General features: G+C 34.8%; 2 protein-coding genes across 2 annotated transcripts in view; both read left to right on the top strand.

The window, feature by feature from the left end:
• The window catches only part of LOC114068165 (triadin-like), a 41,372-nt gene extending 23,346 nt beyond the window's left edge, over positions 1–18,026 (top strand). The window contains exons 2-4 of the mRNA XM_027904083.1: positions 5,659–5,868; positions 12,602–12,649; positions 17,782–18,026. Coding sequence (XP_027759884.1) covers positions 5,659–5,868; positions 12,602–12,649; positions 17,782–18,026 — 503 coding nt within the window. The remainder of the gene's footprint in view (positions 1–5,658; positions 5,869–12,601; positions 12,650–17,781) is intronic.
• LOC114068164 (triadin-like) overlaps positions 18,027–19,325 on the top strand; it is a 66,288-nt gene continuing 64,989 nt past the window's right edge. The window contains exon 1 of the mRNA XM_027904082.1: positions 18,027–18,065. The gene's annotated coding sequence lies outside the window, so the exon portion shown is untranslated. The remainder of the gene's footprint in view (positions 18,066–19,325) is intronic.

A 19,325-nucleotide genomic window follows, 5' to 3' on the forward strand; every position in this document is an offset into this window, starting at 1 on the left:
GCTGCCTATCACCCATTTCTGGGCTGAACTATAGATCCCTGCCCTTCTCACAGAATTTCTTGCAGGTAATAGTGACAGAGAGGAGCTTTCAAAGGGAAGCTGCATTTGCCTACTTAAGTTGTCTTTCCCTGTTCCCATCTGCTTCTCTGTCAGTCATAGAGTATTTCATGAATGTCCAATAGAAATCATGATCCATATTAGTGGATCTAGCTAAGTTTCTAATCTATTCAAGTTTACCAGGCTACAGATACTCCACAGTAAATGGTTTTAACTCCACTGTAGTTACATATTTTAGCAGTATATGGAAGTTTTGACCAGTTGGACTCCTCTTGATCTTCCTCCTCTGAAATGGTTTGCATTCTGTTGCTCATCGTCCAACATCTGCATCTTTGGCCTCTGGTGCTGGCCAGATCAGATGGTAGAGGCTCTGTGTTCAATTGCATACAGTGGACCCTGACCTCTTCTCTCCATTCAGCATCTTGTTTTCAAATAAATGTATAAAGAAGACAAAAAACATTACAAAAGTCATAAGATCACGTCAAGAAAAAGTATTATTACTGATATTTTATTGTAAACTACTGACTGTTAACCACAGCAGAAATTCTGCCTTTTCCTTTCTATTTATGTAAGCCAGGGGAGAAGAAATCACAGCAGAGAGGTTGAAACAGGACGATGCCACAGTCAGGCATAAGTATCAACTGAACAACAGGCATAGGTGTAATCTTTTCTTTTGGTAGAAATCTTTTTCTCCACATGGGGAAAGAGTGATTATTGTGATACCTGCAGGTCTGTGGACTCACTAAGGGCGATGTGCTGTGCTTGAAAAAATGCATCAGATTATCGTATATCCATTGCCCAGTTTTTCACTGAAGAGTTCTAATCCCTCGTCCTCTTCTCCCTGTGGTACCTTCCTTTCTGTAGGCTGAGACTCCTGCCTGCATTATCACAACAGTCGTAAATTGATAAGGTCACCAGGTTAAAGCCCAAGGCTTGAGCTGGTGCTTAACATAGTGTCGATTTCTACAGTTATTTTTTTCTCTTTTCTGCTTACTTAATTAGTATTTAAATATTCCAAGTAAAGTGGAATAGGTCAAACAGGAGCCAGCAATGATCTGAATCCAGAATACTCTATAGCCTATTTATTGGAGAACTCATCTAGGGAGTAGAAGAGACAAGTCAAAATCTACCTGCTCTCTCATTTAGAGCAGACTGCACTGAGCTTTCTCACATCCCAACTGCATTGCCCTAGCAACAATATTATTGTTTAAAAGTGAACAACCCCTTTTTTCAGTGCTGTGACTAGCCTTCTGCTTTTAATATGACTAGCCTTAAAAAGTCATTGCACAATAAATAGTTTACCTAATTATTTTGTACTATTGGTGAACTAAGATTGTTATACATAAAAGAGCTATGAAATTACAAAAATAGAGAAAATCACTCTTTTACATCTGAATGAGTCTGAATTGAGTAGGTTTTCTGTTTGTTTTGAATGTTTTGTTTTGTTTTTCTACTGGAATAGTGGAAGGTATAGGTAAACCTGAATTGTAAAAAGGTACTGAGCTGCAAAATCAAGCACTCATCCTTAACCATGGACTCCTTATGCTTATTATGCCTCAAGGGAAGTTCAACCCACAAATACAAAGGGTGTTTTATTGAAGCTGCCAGAACTACAAGCTCGCTCTGGACTCTGAGAGTCACACAGTGTTCTCCTCAAAGTTGTCACCAATTGTCAAGGTTTATTTATACTTATGAGACCTTATGGGTCTTCAGATTGTACTCTAAGTGACAACTCTGAAACCAGAGGAATAGTAAGAATCTCAGAGTTTTAGCTGTTTGGAATTGAGCAAATCAATCTGTTGATGTAAAGGTGACATTTGTGACCTGATGGGGTAGTTCTGTGTGCATGAGAAATTGTGATGTGCAGTCAGAGGGATATATCCCTGGAGTAATCTTTTTATAGAAATGTATATATAACTTCTTAAAGTTCCTATCCTCATTGAAAATCAATAGCAATCACAACCCAAAGTGCCAGGAGGCTCTGGCAGACATGTGGCGGTGGATTAAAATTGGATGGCTGAAATTGTAACAGCCTTCAGCTGCACCTTCCACTCCTATGATGGATGTTGCTCCCCCAAAGCAGGGACAACTGATCTGCTCATGAATCACCCGATCGACTGCAGTGTTCGTCTAAAGTAAACTGACTTGGATTCTGGTTGGCTTTAATACAGACACTGAAATTTGTCTTGGGAGAGAAAAAGTTTATTATATGGGCGGCAAAGATGCCTGGAGAAGTTCAGGTATCTGATTTTAACCTGTTGCTGAATGACCTCTGTTAATTGTAAAAGTAGAACTCAATAGGCTCCATCAGGTGATTTCAAAGCAACAAAAATGCCTGTTTTTCTCATTCCTCCACTGTGCACTCGGTGACCCAATGACCTCTTGGGCAGGAGCTCTGTCTAACTTTGGCACTTTTCTAAGAAAAAGGAGAATCACTGCTGGCTGAACTGATGGAAACATTGTCCATATCTATGTCCCCTTTCCTCTACTTGTCTGGCTGTAAATATCATTACTGCAGGTTTTGGGAGGAAGCTGGCAGTGGTAAGAGATGGACTAAAATGCACAGAGCACCTAGGCAATGCAAAGCAAGAAACAGGCAGAAAAAAGCATGAGTACCAAGGTACTACAGTAACAAAATGCTTGAAGGGAGAGAGCAATCATCTTGGTATTATTACCTCTTCTTTTTAGTGTCATTAAATGATGATGTTATCAATATACAATCCATCCTACATGACATTATGTAGTAGCAAAAAATATCTTTCTCAGGAGTCATCAGATACAGTCCTCCAGACAATATTGCTTATATTGGTATCTAAAGACATAAAAATTTGTTTTCTATTTTCAGTGTTTTAGGACACCCTGTCTGTTTTGGGTTTTTGTTTTTTGTGGGTTTTTTTTGGGCAGTTCAGGAGTAGATCTTTACCCTGTAGATGTTGCCTGCCAGTCCTGTGAGGAAGTCTGTGATATTATAAAGCATCTATAACAACACTGGAGATCTTAGGCACGTGAATCATACTGCAAGCACCTGCGTTGGGAACCTCTAGCAGTATAACAGCATTTTTCTTAGATTGAGTTCCAGTCAAATTTGAATCAATAGCTGTTCACTCACACTTCAGTGAATGCAACAGTGGTGATTTTATTGCGTAACATCTTGAGTTTTCATGGGGAAATCTGACTTGACTACATCAGCAGCCAAAAGCATGCCATAGTTAACCTTCTAGCATACTTGAGTTTTGCCTCTGCAGCATTACTCCAATTGATAATTTGTCAGTAACTATTTTCTTCACCAAAGAAGACACATAGCAGTTTGAATTTGAAAAGTTAAGTATATTAAATAGGAAGGAACTATTTTTTCATAGAAACGTAGAGGAATGATCCTTTGACTGGTAATTATAAGTCTGTATCTGTATACACACACAAGTTTTAATTGCTTGTATTATAACTGTGCAAATATCTGTCATTAGGATGTCCTTGAAGATATGCTGTGGTGCTAATCAGATTTGTCAAGATGAGACAGTACGTTTCTATTCTCTTTTACACATCATAAACTCTGACTGATATCCCCAAGGGGAAAAAATACATAATGTGTCATTTATGACCTGTTGCTTGCACAAATTGCCTGCATTTTGTATGCAGTAGGATAACAAAATGCTATTGATTTTGAATTTGACTTAGGAAGTTGATCTTTATTGCTAGTTGTCACTTGGCAGATTTTTCCTCCCACTGTGAAATGTTTAATCTAAAATTAATGTTTTGGAGAAATAGAAGCAGTGATGCTTTTACAATATTTTTTAAAAAATCTACATTCTATCCTAGGAGATAGACATTATTCATAACAGAATAAACATTCTATGAATAAGACTAAATTTCAAATAAGTTACAAAAAGCACGTAATACGCCAATCTTGTTCTGCTTACACAACACTGCTGTGTAGCAGAGCAGTTTTTTGGGGCTTAAAGCAAGGCATGGATCGGTATGAGCATGCTTGTGCAGAGGCAAGCTTAAAACGTAGAACTAAGGGAAATACACATTAATACAATGCACTACATAAAAATAATAATAAAAAGAAAAGAAATCTAGAATAGATTAGGGTATGAATTTGAAAACTTTAAAAATATGACAGATGAGGAGTTGGGGAACCTTTGACACCAAAATTGTCCTTCCTGGTTCTATAGTTTTATGTGAGACACATAAAGGTCATTTCAATATCACTCTGGAATATTGTTTTCAGTTTCTACAGGGAAAGGAACAAAACCAGTAATAATTAACATAAGGATTGGAAGACTTTTGGGGATTTTTTAGGGAAAAGTATATGTGCCTATTGGTAATATTAAATGTCTTACTCTCTCTTCATGTTTTTTTTTAAGAATATTAGTGTTGTGATTCTCAAAGACAGCTACATATGTGTTGTGATGGCAAATGTCTGAAAGCCTTCAACAACCTATACCTTAGCTCCAGAAATAGTTTCTAAATGCATATTTGTAATTTTTTATGTCAAATGTGAAATTTTAGATATCTGTGTGAGCAAAGCTCCCTGAAATAATTGAAATTAATTTATGAAAGTTGATTTCATCAACCAGACCAAGAATATATGTAACATATTATTGAATATTTTAAAAGTAGATGTTGTAAACTAAACGAAGTGGAGATACTGTGGTCTTCTACTAGTTTCAACTGCAGTGTTATGACTATCTTTGCTATTGATATTGCATACAATGAAAAACAAATGCCAACTAAGATTGTTTAGTTTATTACAGCCCTTTATGAAGAAGACTAATTTGAGAACTTTCAAATGTGTCCAGGTTTCATTTACCATAGTTTTGGTTTATGTCCAGAATTAACATTTTTAATACTCCACGAAGAAGTGGATTCACTTTTGCTAATGTCCATTAAACAGTTAATGTGTGTCAATTGCTCACTTAGCTAAATAGTACTCACCTTCATACCAGATTTCTAGTACCAAACCTATACTTTCTGGAATTAAGTCTACTTTGACACTGTAACTCTTGTTTCTTATGAGATTATTTCATTAAGTGAAAAATTTCACAAACAAAGATATTAAAAAATCAGCTACAAGCTTCTTCACAACTTGTAAGGATACTGCACATGTAAATAATTTGTGAGATGAAATAGACTATATACGTATTTCTATTGTCACTGATACTTTTCCTTGACAGCAGAATTCCAGTCAATACTTAAGTGGCAGATGCATTAGCTCCATCACAGCCAGTGAAACTACATTTAATTACATCACCTGAGAATCTGACCTGCAGCCCATAATAAGACTGTCCTTTGTAGGGTAATACTATTTTATGCTTTCATCAATCACTCTTATAGGTTTGTAGCTGTTTGTGGCAGATTAAAAAAATGTCATATTATAATCCAAAAGGCTGTTTCACCATGTTGCTCCCAAATTACTAAAAGCAGGCACGGTTGAGGAAAACCTTCTTCCAGAAAGTGCAAGAACCTTCTTTTAATAATGCAATATTTATATTTATTTTAAACATTCTGATTATAAAGCAGTTACAAAACAATATTCATATTCTTGATTTTTATACTCCAAGTTATTTTGACTTTTCTCTGCTTTGACTGTTTGCATAGGACATATGTCTACAACTACGACAATAATAGATGGTAAGAACGGATCTGTTCCTTCATCATCCATGAAAGTGGGCAAGAAATCAGTTACAGAAGACCTCGTGACAACATTCAGCTCACCAGCAGCATGGCTTCTTGTTGTTGCTCTGATTGTTACCTGGTCAGCAGTAGCTATTGTAATGTTTGACTTGGTGGATTACAAAGACCTTGCAGGTAAAACTCAACTTATTCTGTTTGACGCCTTGTGTATTAAAAATTGAAAATTTGTTAAGGAATGCGTATTACGTAATTATGCATGCGTCTCACTTTGGGGACAGCGTAGTGTCTCTACTGAGTTTATCAAGGGAGAAGATATTCTAAGAAATGTCAGAATATATTAGCTTACACTTCATACATCTTTATAATTTAATTCTCTTCATTTTACAGCCCATTCTCATCCTCAAAACCATGCACATCGTCAGTAATGTAACATGTATATGAACTTGTATAGCCAAATTTCCATTTTACAATTCTATATAGATTTTTTCAAGAAAAATAAGGTTAATTACTTAGTATTTTCTGAAATATAAAGCCTTTAATAGTTGCCTTAAGTATTCTGACATCTGCTTACACAGTTCAATGACTAGAAAAATGCAGATCATTTCTAAACATGCTAACCCTAAAACTGATCTTTATAAGCACAGAGGACCAGATTCCTAATATTAGCCAGGTCACATCCTTGTCTTCAGTAGGACAATAACTCTAGTCTAGTTTAAGACTTGTCAAGCTGACTGAACAAGATTGAGTTTAAGGGTACATATTGCTTAATAAGGGCAAAGATGAAAATGAAGTGGGTGGTACAAGGACTGGAATTCTAAGAACCAGAAAAAAGGAACAGGGAATAGAATGCAATAGAAATTTTATGCCTTTTGTGTGGCAATGATATATAATGAAAAATAACTCCCTATGTTTGCAAAGGGTGCATATTGTTCAGCAAGTCATTATGGCAGTAAAACTTACTTGAGACAAACAGCCTGTAACAACCGGGAAATATGTATGTGACACAGAAAACAAGTTATTATGGTTCTTTTCTTTCTTAAAGTAGATATCCAGCTCTAAGGTTATCACATCTGTCACAATAATTAACTAGGAATTGAAATTCAGACTTCAGTCATTTAATTTAAAAAAAAAAAAAAAAAGAGTTGATGTTTTCCTGGACTTTATTAGTTTATTGATAAATTCATAGATTTTTTTTTTTTTTTTTTTTTGTCCTGCTATATATCAGTTTTGACTTCAAGATTTACTTAAAAACCTTTTGAGACACAGATAGATCTTGAAAGAAACCAACCAGTCCTGGATCAATGGATGTCACAGAGCTTGAAATATGGAGAAAATGTACCACAAAACTTTCTTAATTTTTTTCTCTGCTCTTTGTTTTAGAAGGACATCACTTGAGTTTCAGCAAAACATAAAGTTATTTTTTAGAGTGCTTCCCAATATAGACATCAGATTTTATTTGGACAGCACACACTGGATACCACAGTGTATATAGAAACCAAGAAAGATAAATTATCATATTCTGTTTTAATTTTCCATATTAGCCATTAATCAATCAATTAATCAATTAGTCAGGTTCTTAATATGTTTCATAGGAACAGTCAAGAAGGAGGGCATAACTGAGACTACACTCTTGTACTAAGCAAATCCTGAACTGGGTGTCAGGTCACACATGTTCGATATATAAATCAGGGTAATACAAGTCTGGGTAATCCTAAGTAACAAAAATTTGTACTGGAGACAGAAGGAATCATCCAACCAGATGTAATTCTGCTTGTATTATATTGGCTAAAGGAGTTTAAATGTCACCAGTGTTGATGGAAGCTGACATTTTCAGACCAGTGTTTAGAAATAAAATAATATTGTATTTAATCTACAGGGTGAGTTTGTATTTTGTGGAGGTCTCTGAGAGATGATACTTTAGTACTTTGAGTTCATGAGTTAATTTCCCTTCCAATGATATTAATTAAGCGATTAATTAAGCCAGCATTTAAATCAGGTCTCATGATCAAGATTTAAGAGAAAGTACTGTCATACTTCTTAAGCCAGGATTTATTAGATTGGTTTATGTATTTACATAAATATGACAATAGCTACATAGCTCTTATGATAAACCTTGGGTTTCACTTCTGGAGTTCCTATTAGTTTTTTCAATTTAAACACAACGACTTATAAAAATTCCACGAAAATAACTGAAGATTTCACATAGAATCACCTGGCTGTCATTATTGATACTAGAATGATTTTCACTTTTGGACAGCTTGGCCCTTAGCCTCCAGTGGAAGTAGGGCCTTCTTTTCACATAGAAAGTAGAATTTGGAGCATATTTTAAAGTGACTTCTTAAATCTAAAACCCAGTGATATTTTCTCTTGAGTGTGACACTGTTCTTTGAAGAACCAGACCTGCATAAAAAGCACGAATAGTTATTTTCAGGACTGTAAATATAGTTTTGCAAGCATGATTAAAATTAATTTTCTAGTTTTTGAATGCAAATGAAAGATGCCAAAGAAGTTATATTCAACTGCATACTTTTTTAATCCATAAAACACAGAAAATTCAGTGTGTTTTTCCTCAAAGAACACTTGCCTTTCATAAGTCAGTGCATTCAATTTTTTTCCCATTTCTCTACCTGAAGTTCCATGAAGTTCAAGTTTAGAAAGTATGCATAGCATATGAATGAGGCAAGCTGAGAAAGATGAACTCAGTCTAGAGAAGAGATGGAGGGATGGCCTAAGAGCAGTCTGTAGATTTTTGAAGGGCAGTTAGAAAGACAGCAGAGGACTCCGATCCACAGGTTCTCATCAGGGACTTCCACTATGTCTCTGTGCCAGAAAGGACCGTTTCCATAGCAGAGATGTTCGCAGTAATTCCACTGCACAGGAGTGACTGCAGCAGAAAACAGGAGCAGGTTGACACAGTAAACCTGCCTGGGAACTGTGTGGCTGAGCAATATGCATGGATTTGTTCCCCCTGATTACACTACAGAGCTGCTAGCCTCTGGGCAGTGAAGGAAGTGCAGTGCCCTAGATTATGAGTTACCCAGAGTACACACAGAATCATGGAGGTCAGTAGAAACACAACACACAGGCAGAGTAGGAAGCACTTTAAACTGGAGCATTGTTTTTCTTAAAAAAATTAAGAATTTTTATCTCATTATCTGAAAGACAAATAGTTCCAAAAAGACATGTAGTATTAGTATATGTACTTTATTTCTTAGGTATTTTTTTAATTTATCAGTATGAACTTCACACTGCTTTCTGTGATTAGAGTGCCAACCCATAGATTTTGCTTCTTGATTACTATGTTCTTTTAGAAGTAAACTATCAAGTTTGGGAAATTTGACAATTTATATAAGATGAAATTTGTCCTGAAAGTAACTATATGAAAAAATGGTGCTTAGTTTCGTCCTACAGTAGATGTGGTAAATTACTTTTGTGGGATGCCTTTTTATGCAGTATTCAAAAAGTAGTTTTTAGAGCTGAGGGATGCTGTGCATGGATGACACTGAAGGTCTAGGTAACTGAAGTTAGATTACATGAGTTCATGCTTCACTCATAAAAAGATTTACAGTATATTTTTGTGTAATTTTACATGTCTAGAACATGATGACTGTACTACAGTACTCTGTATTATTCAGGAGGTGCTGGTTATGATGTAAAATATATCATAAGAGGAGAACCCTGTGTTACAGGTTGCATGTGTAAAGCTGTACCTCCTTGGTGGTTATATGTCAGTTTGTTCAGAGATTAGAACAGAGATCAAACCTGCAAGTCAGCCTTGGCTTTGGCAGTGGATTTTGAGGAAAGCGTGAGATGAAAATTAGATCAGTGCTGAAAGTTTCACCCTAGTTCTATCTACCAGAAGAAGGAAATTAAATTTTTGCAGTGTTGAGGCCCGGGTTTGTTTCCCGGTCGGGTCCACTTCCCGGGCAGATGGAGCCTGTTAGCCCTGTAAGGCAATCCATCTACGTCCTGAGGACCTCACTGCCACCGTCCAAGTGTGCTTGGCCCCAGCAGATGAACCTCAGGATTAAAGGGTGGGCTCAGTTCCGCGCACACTGTGTCTCACCTAAAAAATCCAATGCGCAGGCTGGAAGGTGTAAAGACCTTCCCCAGATCTTTGTTCGCGAAGACTGGCCATTATTGTTAGGCTTATTCCTTTGAGGAAAGAAATGAAAACTTACATTCCTATCATGCTGTATTGTACAGCTATAAACATGACTGAAATATCTGTAATGTGGTATGAAGGTGACATGCAATACAAAAACCTGAGATAAGAAACTACAAATCTTATGCAGTACACAGTGTGCATGAACATGCAATAAGTAGCATACTACACTGAATGATCTCATATATTTTCAGTATATTCAGATATGCAGAAAAAACTTCTTTTTGGTTTGATGTGTGCATTGCAACAGTTTATTACTACCATCCTTTGTATTAGAAAATGCACCTTACTAATTGGCTTCATAATGCATGACTGTATTTCATACATTTCTTGTATGTATTACTGGATTATATGTTTTAAATGATAAATGTTACTAAATACTTTAAGATTATTTTAGTCCTAAAGATTAATTACCCAGGAATTCACATTTGGTAATGGGTTAATAGAGTGTTCAAAATTCCCTGCAATCTCTGTGACCAATTACAACGAATTAACACCATCCTAATTTCAGATTCAGAGTGTTCAATATTCAGAGTAAATTGATAGTGATTTAACCAGTCACCTAAAGGCCAGACAAAATCAAACCTAATGAAACCTCACCAAATCTATGAAACCCAGAATTACCCACAAAACAATCTAAGTGACATATAGAAAACACACAATCTTAGTAGGATGTGTTTACCAAATTTCCATGACTGCTTTCATAAACGAAAAAATAGAATAGACTTTTTACTGTGGATAATTTGTTTGGCTCAGCCAACATGAGGTTTTTTAGACACCTGAAGCAAAGCAGATCTCTGTGAAGGTAATGAATTTCAATGACAGGAATGGGGAGCTAAGGAGTTGGAGGTATGAAGCTCCTATCCACTCAAATGCTTTCTTTAATTTTTTTCTTTATTTTTTATTTTTTCTTAAGGTAATGGCAAAATATCTGGCCGAATTCTTGAGGGTTCTCCCACTCTAGCTTCTGAATAACACAGCCTGAAGGCATCATTTCTCTGCCTGAACTCATGGTCATTTCTGTTACTGCCTTTTAGTCACAGAAAATTTTGGCTGGCCCTCGGTAGTATACATAGAATATATCTATTATTATTCTCCATCAAAGGAAAACAAATGAAAATTAGGAACCATTTGTAATACGAGAATCTATATTTTGCAGCAAAAAGATGCACAAAAGTAAAGAACATGACTCTAAACAGCTTGTGCCATATTAATGACATGCACATTATTTTCCCTAGTCTCCTTCACAGTAAAACTGTAAGGTGAAAAATCTGCTAAGTCCAGAGCCTTTTGTCATTAAGAGACATAGAATTCAGCGAAATATGGCTATTGTACTGGGTTTCTTTGCTTTTCCTTTTTTTTTTTTTTTCTTTTTAAAATTCTAATTTTTTGAGACAATCATTATTAGGAATATATACACATATTTTTCTCCTGCAGTATCCTCTCACTGTAATCATCCTGTTGGGCTCATGCTCTCCAGAAATTTTAAGATATGCAAAAAGAAGTGTACTGATATTTACTCTTCTATTTACAACGTATTCACCAAGGTTAAAACTGATAATAGCTCTGCACATATTCAGGAAAAAGAATGAACTTCTGACTTAGTTTAAAGCACCAGAAAATTTATTGGAACAAATAATTTTGTCTCTCTTTCAAAACCCTAGGCAAATCACAGAATCACAGAGGACAGTGATTTGGAAGGGATCAATAAGGATCATCACGTCCAACTCTTAGCCTGTAATTTATCGAAACAGTGCTATAGTCTTCTGAAATACAATTTTTACTGTATTTACAAGTGTCAATCCAAAGCAAGATTAAACAGCTTATGTATTTCAAAATTCTTAATGAAATTCTTAATTGAATTATACAAGACTTCAAATAATGTACCCAAAAGGTACAAAATATTTTTCTCTCTTTTATAATGATAAAAAAAATTAAAGGGATTTAAGTCAAATTCTAGTTTAAAGAAGGACTGCCTAGATGACATCTGTTTTGCCATGTTTCACTCTGTAGCAGATCTCATAGCTGAGTTATAAACCCCTAGAAAATGAGTTTACACTGGAAAGAACGACAGTCTATGAAGTATCGCAGTGCTGCAAGTGCTACATTCATCCCCAAAGGTGTAGCATATATAAGATGATAAATTGTGATACGTCAAACTTCATGAGGTCATGAAGTTGAAAATATGAAATTTTAGAAACTGTCTCCACAAATAGGGAAGGATCCAAGAGGAGAATTCATGCTTAAATACGCTTCATGGGATAAAAACCACAAACTAAATTTCCAGTGCATAATGGTATCTGTGAATTTTTTTTTAAACAAACAAACCAACAAACCAAACCAGTAATTCATTTCAGTAACAATTGCACAGATGCAAGTCTTTGATTATTTGCTGTTGAAGAAATTGAAGTAACTCAACTAGAATCAACTGTATGTGAGTTATTCTTTTCAGCAATAGAATTTGTTTGTAACTAGTGAAAATACCTGTATCTTATTCAACCATATTTTCACATTACTCTGATTCATACTATATTATCTTACACCTACATCAGATTGGGTTTTCTTAAATGAACTCCAATTTCTGCTTCATAACAGCAACCCCACAGAGATTAAAAAACTCCTCACTTCACGCCTTAAGTGCTTCCCTTAACCGAGAGACAGCTGAGAATGTTCATTATTGCTAATGGTGTTTCTTCCTTTCTTTTTTATTGGCCTTTCTGGGGTTCATCCTGTTGCCATCAGCTATAGACACCTATTCACAACATTGCGACGATCCCTGTTTACCGCCTGGTAAAGACTTTCTGCCTGCAGTGTTCTGAATACGTGTGTGCAATGATAACAAAGCATGGGCACAAGCAGAGTGCCAGGACGTGGCAGCATTGCTTCTCAGCTAACCCCAACTCTGGATGGCTGGGGCTGCAAAGTTCATTGCAACAGCCTATTCCTGATTTTCACCATTGTGCTTGAAGTAGACCTGACTCCTAAGAGATGACTCCAGTCGGAGATTCACAGGAAATGGTGTCTAGCTGAGATACTAATTTTACACTTTAAAAACCCTTTAAAACGCCTTTGTACAATTACTTAATATCTTTTTAACCTGAAGTTAAGATCTGTGTTCTTAGTCAGAGAACTGAACCCGTATAGTGAGGAAAAGATAAAACTCCAAATTATTTTAGATAAAATGTTTGTCTATTTCAGAAAACACCACCTAACAAGGGTCTTACACATCAAATCAAAAGCTTCCAGCTGAGACCAAATCAAACCATATAGATTACATGTTAAGCCTGAGCTAAACATATATTTCTGTCCACGTGTACCACTATATCAAAAGTACCCGAAATTACTTTATGACAGTTTGTGAATTTCTTCCTAAATTTTGGTAAGTAGGTTCTAGTTATAACTGCTTCTTTGTCCACTTTCAGGTGAGGTTTTCTTTATGAATTTAACCTCATACAATTATCTAAGCCTGACATTAGAATGAGACAGAGAATATTTAGACTACAGGCTGTAGTCTTCATATTTATGATATAAGTACCTATAAAATGGAAAATACTGGGAAATGCTGAGTCTGCATTTTCTTTGACATTGTTTTTATACACAATATTCAGTATAAGTATAAAAATTAAATCATTATTTTTATACTTATATTTCAATGACACCCATCTAAGTTTTTTTCTGGTACTTAAGCTTAGTGCTATAAGCTTGACAAAAATGTTAGTCTATGAAACAGAAAGATAAGACCTAAGGACAACTATGTCGATAAACTGGAATATTAATAATGGAAGATTATAAGTTTGTATTGTTAGTTCACAGTGTAGAAATAAAGTGCTATTACTGCTAAACTTAAAAGTGTATAAACTTCTAAATTAAAATATAAGTCTCTATATTTAAAAGAAAATACTTTACTAAAACTAGGATATTTTTTATCACAAACTAATGTTAGGCTTTTGTATTTTATCAAACATGACATAAATTCTGTCTTCATCATCTGTACCTTGTCAGTATCAATGAAGTAGTTTATATCTCATAGATCAGTCTTTGCACCAGATAATTACCATCATTTGTAATTTAATTGCATTCAATTCACTGAAGTCAAAATATTTAATTGATGAAAATCTAATAATTACTAATTAATTTGCTGCAATTCATTAAAAAGAAAAGCCACTTTAACATAGGTCTCTGATTTTGTATTTAACCATTTGACAAGCAAAAAGGATGATAGGAGACTATATTTATGGTAGAGTTATTAAGACTGGAATAATGACAAGTAATTTGCACAGATAAATCCATTAGTCACTTATTGTAGTGCACTTCATAGGAATAGATGACACAGACCATGAAACAAAACCAAATTTGCTTGAGGCAGAACAGCAAATCATACCATGTGATTACTCATTTCTTGTTTCCAAAAGTCACTGTTAAAGGATCCATTACCAGTTATGATGAAACAAAGCATTCTTCTGTTCAAACATACAACAATTTTACTGAAGTTACTTTGTCACTTTATGAAAATTATCTTCCATTCCAAGAACACACTTAATGCCAATTGCAGGACTTGAGAAGTCAGTCGCTGGTTGGTTTCAAGGAGCTGTGTTAAGTGTGAGATATTAATTATCACTAAAGTTATGAATTTGATTTTCAAATCAGTTGTAATTAAAATTGTGATCTGAGAGTTCAAAAATGAAGAAATTCATTGTTCAGAATTCTTGTTCTCACATTTTTAATCAAATTACTGTTTCTGTACCAATAATGCTACAGAGCTACAAAGAATTGTAGCAGTTGATGTGCCAGCTTCAAATTACATAGGGAGTTTTTAGAAGTAATAAATACCTACAACACGTCTAAAATTATTTCTTAAAGAATTATTTTAAAGGAATTTCCATATTTTCAGTAAAGAAAATCCAAACAAGTTTCCAAATCATTATGCAGATATCTACAGCAGGTAAAAAACTTTCTGCAATCAAATACAACTGAGTTTTTGTTGAAAAGTAGCATACAAACTCCTTCAACTTGGGATTCTTTCTCTGTCAGCTTTAACTCTTACAAATTTCAGCATTTTCCAGAAAGTTCTGGGCATAGAATTTTGACTCCCCACTGAAAACAAAAAGGCAAAACTGTAAATTATTCTCATATCCATGAATATGCTAACACAAGGACAGATAAGTTTTTACTGATCCACAAAACATCTCTTATGCTATACCAAGTAATAAAAAAAAAAAAAAGACAAAAAAAATGTTCTAGCCAAGTATTTCTATTGGTACCATTGTTGCAAAATGTAAGTAATTTATCAAGGTAAATAGTTGTACTGGCTTGGAATTAATTATGAGTGTAAAGTTACAGATCTAAGTGCTTAACCTAAGTGTACAATGACAAGTAGGATTTAAATACGAAATAGCATCCATGACACATACCTCAGTCATATGAAAATAAGGTGTCATAACCATGCTAATTTTTCAGGCTTGCTTTCCTTTCTAGTCAATGGAAAGGAATGGACATCTTTGGAAATTAATTCATATAACCCTAAAAAGGATTTCAGAGGAAAGCAAGAGACTTGCCTTCAGAAGTTTACAATATGTTTACCTGCACTGGCTTTTGAGGCAGTCTAGAAACCACCAAGGATTCAACACCATTTCAGGTACATTTGCCTAGGTAGGATAATCTAAACTTAAAGCTCTGATGAAAGGAAATTACATACTGTCGAAAAAATTCTTCAATATTAATTATATGTTTCATACCTAAGCTTAACCTCACGAGTATCCATTTACTTGTTTTCCTCTCCTTGCTCCTTCAACAGGCATTTAGTAATTTTTTACTACATTATCAAAGGGAAACAATTGGCTTGATCACTATTTAGAAGTTCAGCGAAAGGTAGAACTTCACAACCTGTATCTATCTGAGAAATACTCTGTATCCATAAAAGCTCTTTACAGTTTAAATTCAAGATCCTGCCCCTTCCACTCCCAGCACAATAGTTTATAGATGAGATGTCATATATTAATTATAGTTTATAGCTATATATTAGTTACAAATTACACACTATATAACATATGCTAGCAAAAAAAAAAAAATTACCTTACTTTAAAAATAATTAGTGTTTTAAGGTTTACTAAGAAATGAAAAATTAGACAGGAGGTAACTAATCCAGTCTGAATATGTTGAATACAAAACTATTGTAAAAAACCACATCATACTGTTCCATTGTCGGATTTTTGTAAATAAATAAATAAAAAAATTAAATTACATGAAAATATCAAGCTCAAACTTTGTTATGAAAATCTGCATTCTTTCAGCTTCACTCCTGAAGCAAGAATACACAAATCTTCTGGAAATGGTTGTCTTTCTTTGCATGTGTTTGACATAAATGGAATCTTTCTCTGTACTTGTTTCCACCAGAACTGTTTAATTTCTTTTTTTTTTCTAGTGTGTTTTGTTCTACTAGGGACCTAGTAGAACCTGTTATCAAAGTTATGGGAAGAGCTAAAATCATGGATTTAATCAGTTGTAATTTTCACTTCAGCATTAGCTGCTATTGTGTTCTTCAGAGTTTTAGGACACATCATTACTGTTAGCACTACAATTAAAAAATGTTGGAAATAGAACAAATTAAACAGAAGATCTGTGCAGCAGATAATTTTCCAGGCCTGTGCCACTTGTATCAGCCCTCAAGTGAGATTAAAATATCTGTTTGAATACAAAATTTCATTTTGCAAATACCAATAAAGTGTCATCTATACAGGTCCAAACTAATTTTTCTAAACTTTTTATGTTAAACACTATTTGCGACTTGGGCCTGTTAGTGTGGGTATGACTAGAAAATTTTACCTCCAGAGACTTATAATTTCTAATACCTTTTCTTAGTGGGGCATGAAGATGTTATGAATTAAACACCAGGATAGGATGTTGAAGACTGATTCATCAGCAAAGATGGCTTACCTTAGGGTGGTTGGAATAATTTCCTCAGCTCTTGTTCTTGCTCTTCTCTGAGCATTTCCCTTGTCTGCCCAGGGGGGACAGCTCTGCTACCTGTGAAGAAGTTCTTGAACTGCTGCTTGATAGATCAGTGTTATATTCTCAATAAATTGATACCAGTTGATGTTTAGTTTTCAGTTTTAGTTTTACTCCCTACAGCTGTAAAAACCTGTGGCTGCAAAAGCAACTGCACCCTCCCTAAGCAACCAGTGGATAAAAGGAGGGTGGATATCCACAGTGGAAATCAAGGCAGCTGTCCAAAGTTAAACCATCCCTGCTTCTGAATCAAAACCTCAGTTATGCTAAGACACTTCTGGCCATGTCCATTCTATTAGTCCATTTTTACTCCTCTGCACCTCTAGATTAGAATGAAGTGAGTTTTGGGTCTTAGATTCACTTTTTAATAGCCTAAATATAGTTATTCTTTCTCTTGATTAACGTTTGAGAAGAGTATCTGTGGTTAATCAGTTGAAAAAATTAAATCCCTACATCTTAATGCATGAAGGCAATGAAAATAAACAAAGTAAAATCAGGACTCAGCAATTTCCTTGGACAGAACTTGTCTAAGGGAACAGGTTGAGGGGTAGATGCGACATGAGGAGCAGGAAATTGATGGCAATGAATCCTAAACATGCATCGAGATATAGAAAAGATCAGTCAAGCCTCAGAAGGAGAGGCAAAACCAGGAGCACAGCATCAGACCAAATTATAGAGTCTCTAATTAGTCTGCAAATAGCAAGTGCAATAGGATACAGTTTATAACCAGTCTTGCACAGGAAGGAGAGCTGTCCTCAAATCCTCTAATAATAAAAATTAACATTCACAATCCTTGTTTCTGTTAGAAGAGGTAGTCTCATTAGTCTTGTATAAAGTGAAGATTAACTTTTATCACTGAAGGAATTGTTTGTTGGGGTTTTTTTTGAAACCACTTTTGTTTTAAACTCTGCACTCAGGAAGATCTGTTAACAAGCTCAGCACAGAACCACTGAGAATCATTCATGAGACACTGGAAGAATCCACTGATTGGATTTACGGCTTTTTTTCTTTACTATCTGACATCGTATGGAGTGATGATGATGATGAGAGCGATGAAGGTACTTGTAATGTAAAGACTTCTATAACTGCTCTGTTGTTTTACATGCATTATGTTGGCTTAGCTTTTAACCTCACAGACAAGGTCAAACAAAATGAAAAGTAACATTGTTGCTCATAAAGCATCTACTGGCTATTCCAATCAGTAAATTGGTCTCTTTGTTAGCTTTCATCTCGTGTTTATTGTACCATTACAGAAAAGCTGTGAGAATTAAATATTGCCATTAGTACATCATAAAGTAAAGAGCATTAATTTATATAAGACTTTAAAGCCACAACCAAAATATGCTTCAGGATACTGCTTCAGAGAATGGAGCTATTTTCTTTTAATCAGCAAGAATCTAAAGAACCCTGGTAAATATACAGTGTGGATCAAGAAACTTACATCTTTTTTTAGTTGCCATATTGATGATAGGACAATATATTGAAACAAACAAACAAACAAAAGGCACTTGGTCTGGAGACAGGGGATTTTGGATGGCATATTGTAAATAATTCAGTTTACTAGAAATTATGGTTCTGCCATGATGGTAGAACATCTGACATCATTTGATAAATGAAAGTAAATTTCTAACATCATGAGTTTAGAAATAACTATCCTTCTGTTAATAAAAACATAATAATAAAAAATAAAATTAAAAAACAAACAAACAAACAAACAAACAAAACCACACAACACACCACCTTAAAAAATCCCCCAAAAAACACAGTTGCTTCCCCAGTAAGATCAGAGAGTAGTGGATCATCATGTCATATTATACTGGTCATTTTGACAAGCAGTGAGAGTAGGAATGACATCTTCATTTCACAGTAGTTCTTTTTATGTTATATTTGGCTATACCAGAATGTCATTAAAAAGCACCATGTACTGAAACTGAATTCTAGCTTGTTCATAAACTTGAGATGCCATCAAATTTCTAGCTTTTAAATATGTTCATGAGCATTTTACATTAGCATCATATATGAATACTAATAGGCTGCTACATATGAGTCTGTGAACTGGGCATCTTATTCTTAGATATGATTTACAACTAGCAGAAACCAGTATCTCATATGGTTGAGAAACAGAAAAGATGAAATATGGAGAATTTAGTTAAATTTGGTCAGAGTTCATTCATGTAGTTTAATAGCTCCCAAAGAACGTGCAAGCTTTCAAATACTTGAGTGTATAAGCGTTACTGGTAGTATGAAAGGTCATAAAATACCTGACATAGAAAAATGCAAGATCTGAATGCTCACTAGGTGTTTGGAAACCTTAGTCCTAGCAGCTTTTGGCCCAGGTGGAATTTCATCAATATCGCACAACAGTATGAAAAGGTAGTAAGATATCTTATATAATAAATATACTAGCATTATATAATAAAAACTAAGTGCTTGTGAGCTCTATGTTGCAGTCAGTGCAGCT

This window comes from Empidonax traillii, unplaced genomic scaffold (assembly GCF_003031625.1).
Source record: "Empidonax traillii isolate 1590-97213 ecotype Southwest subspecies unplaced genomic scaffold, ASM303162v1 scaffold1007:size422511, whole genome shotgun sequence".
Taxonomy (NCBI): Eukaryota; Metazoa; Chordata; class Aves; order Passeriformes; family Tyrannidae; genus Empidonax; species Empidonax traillii.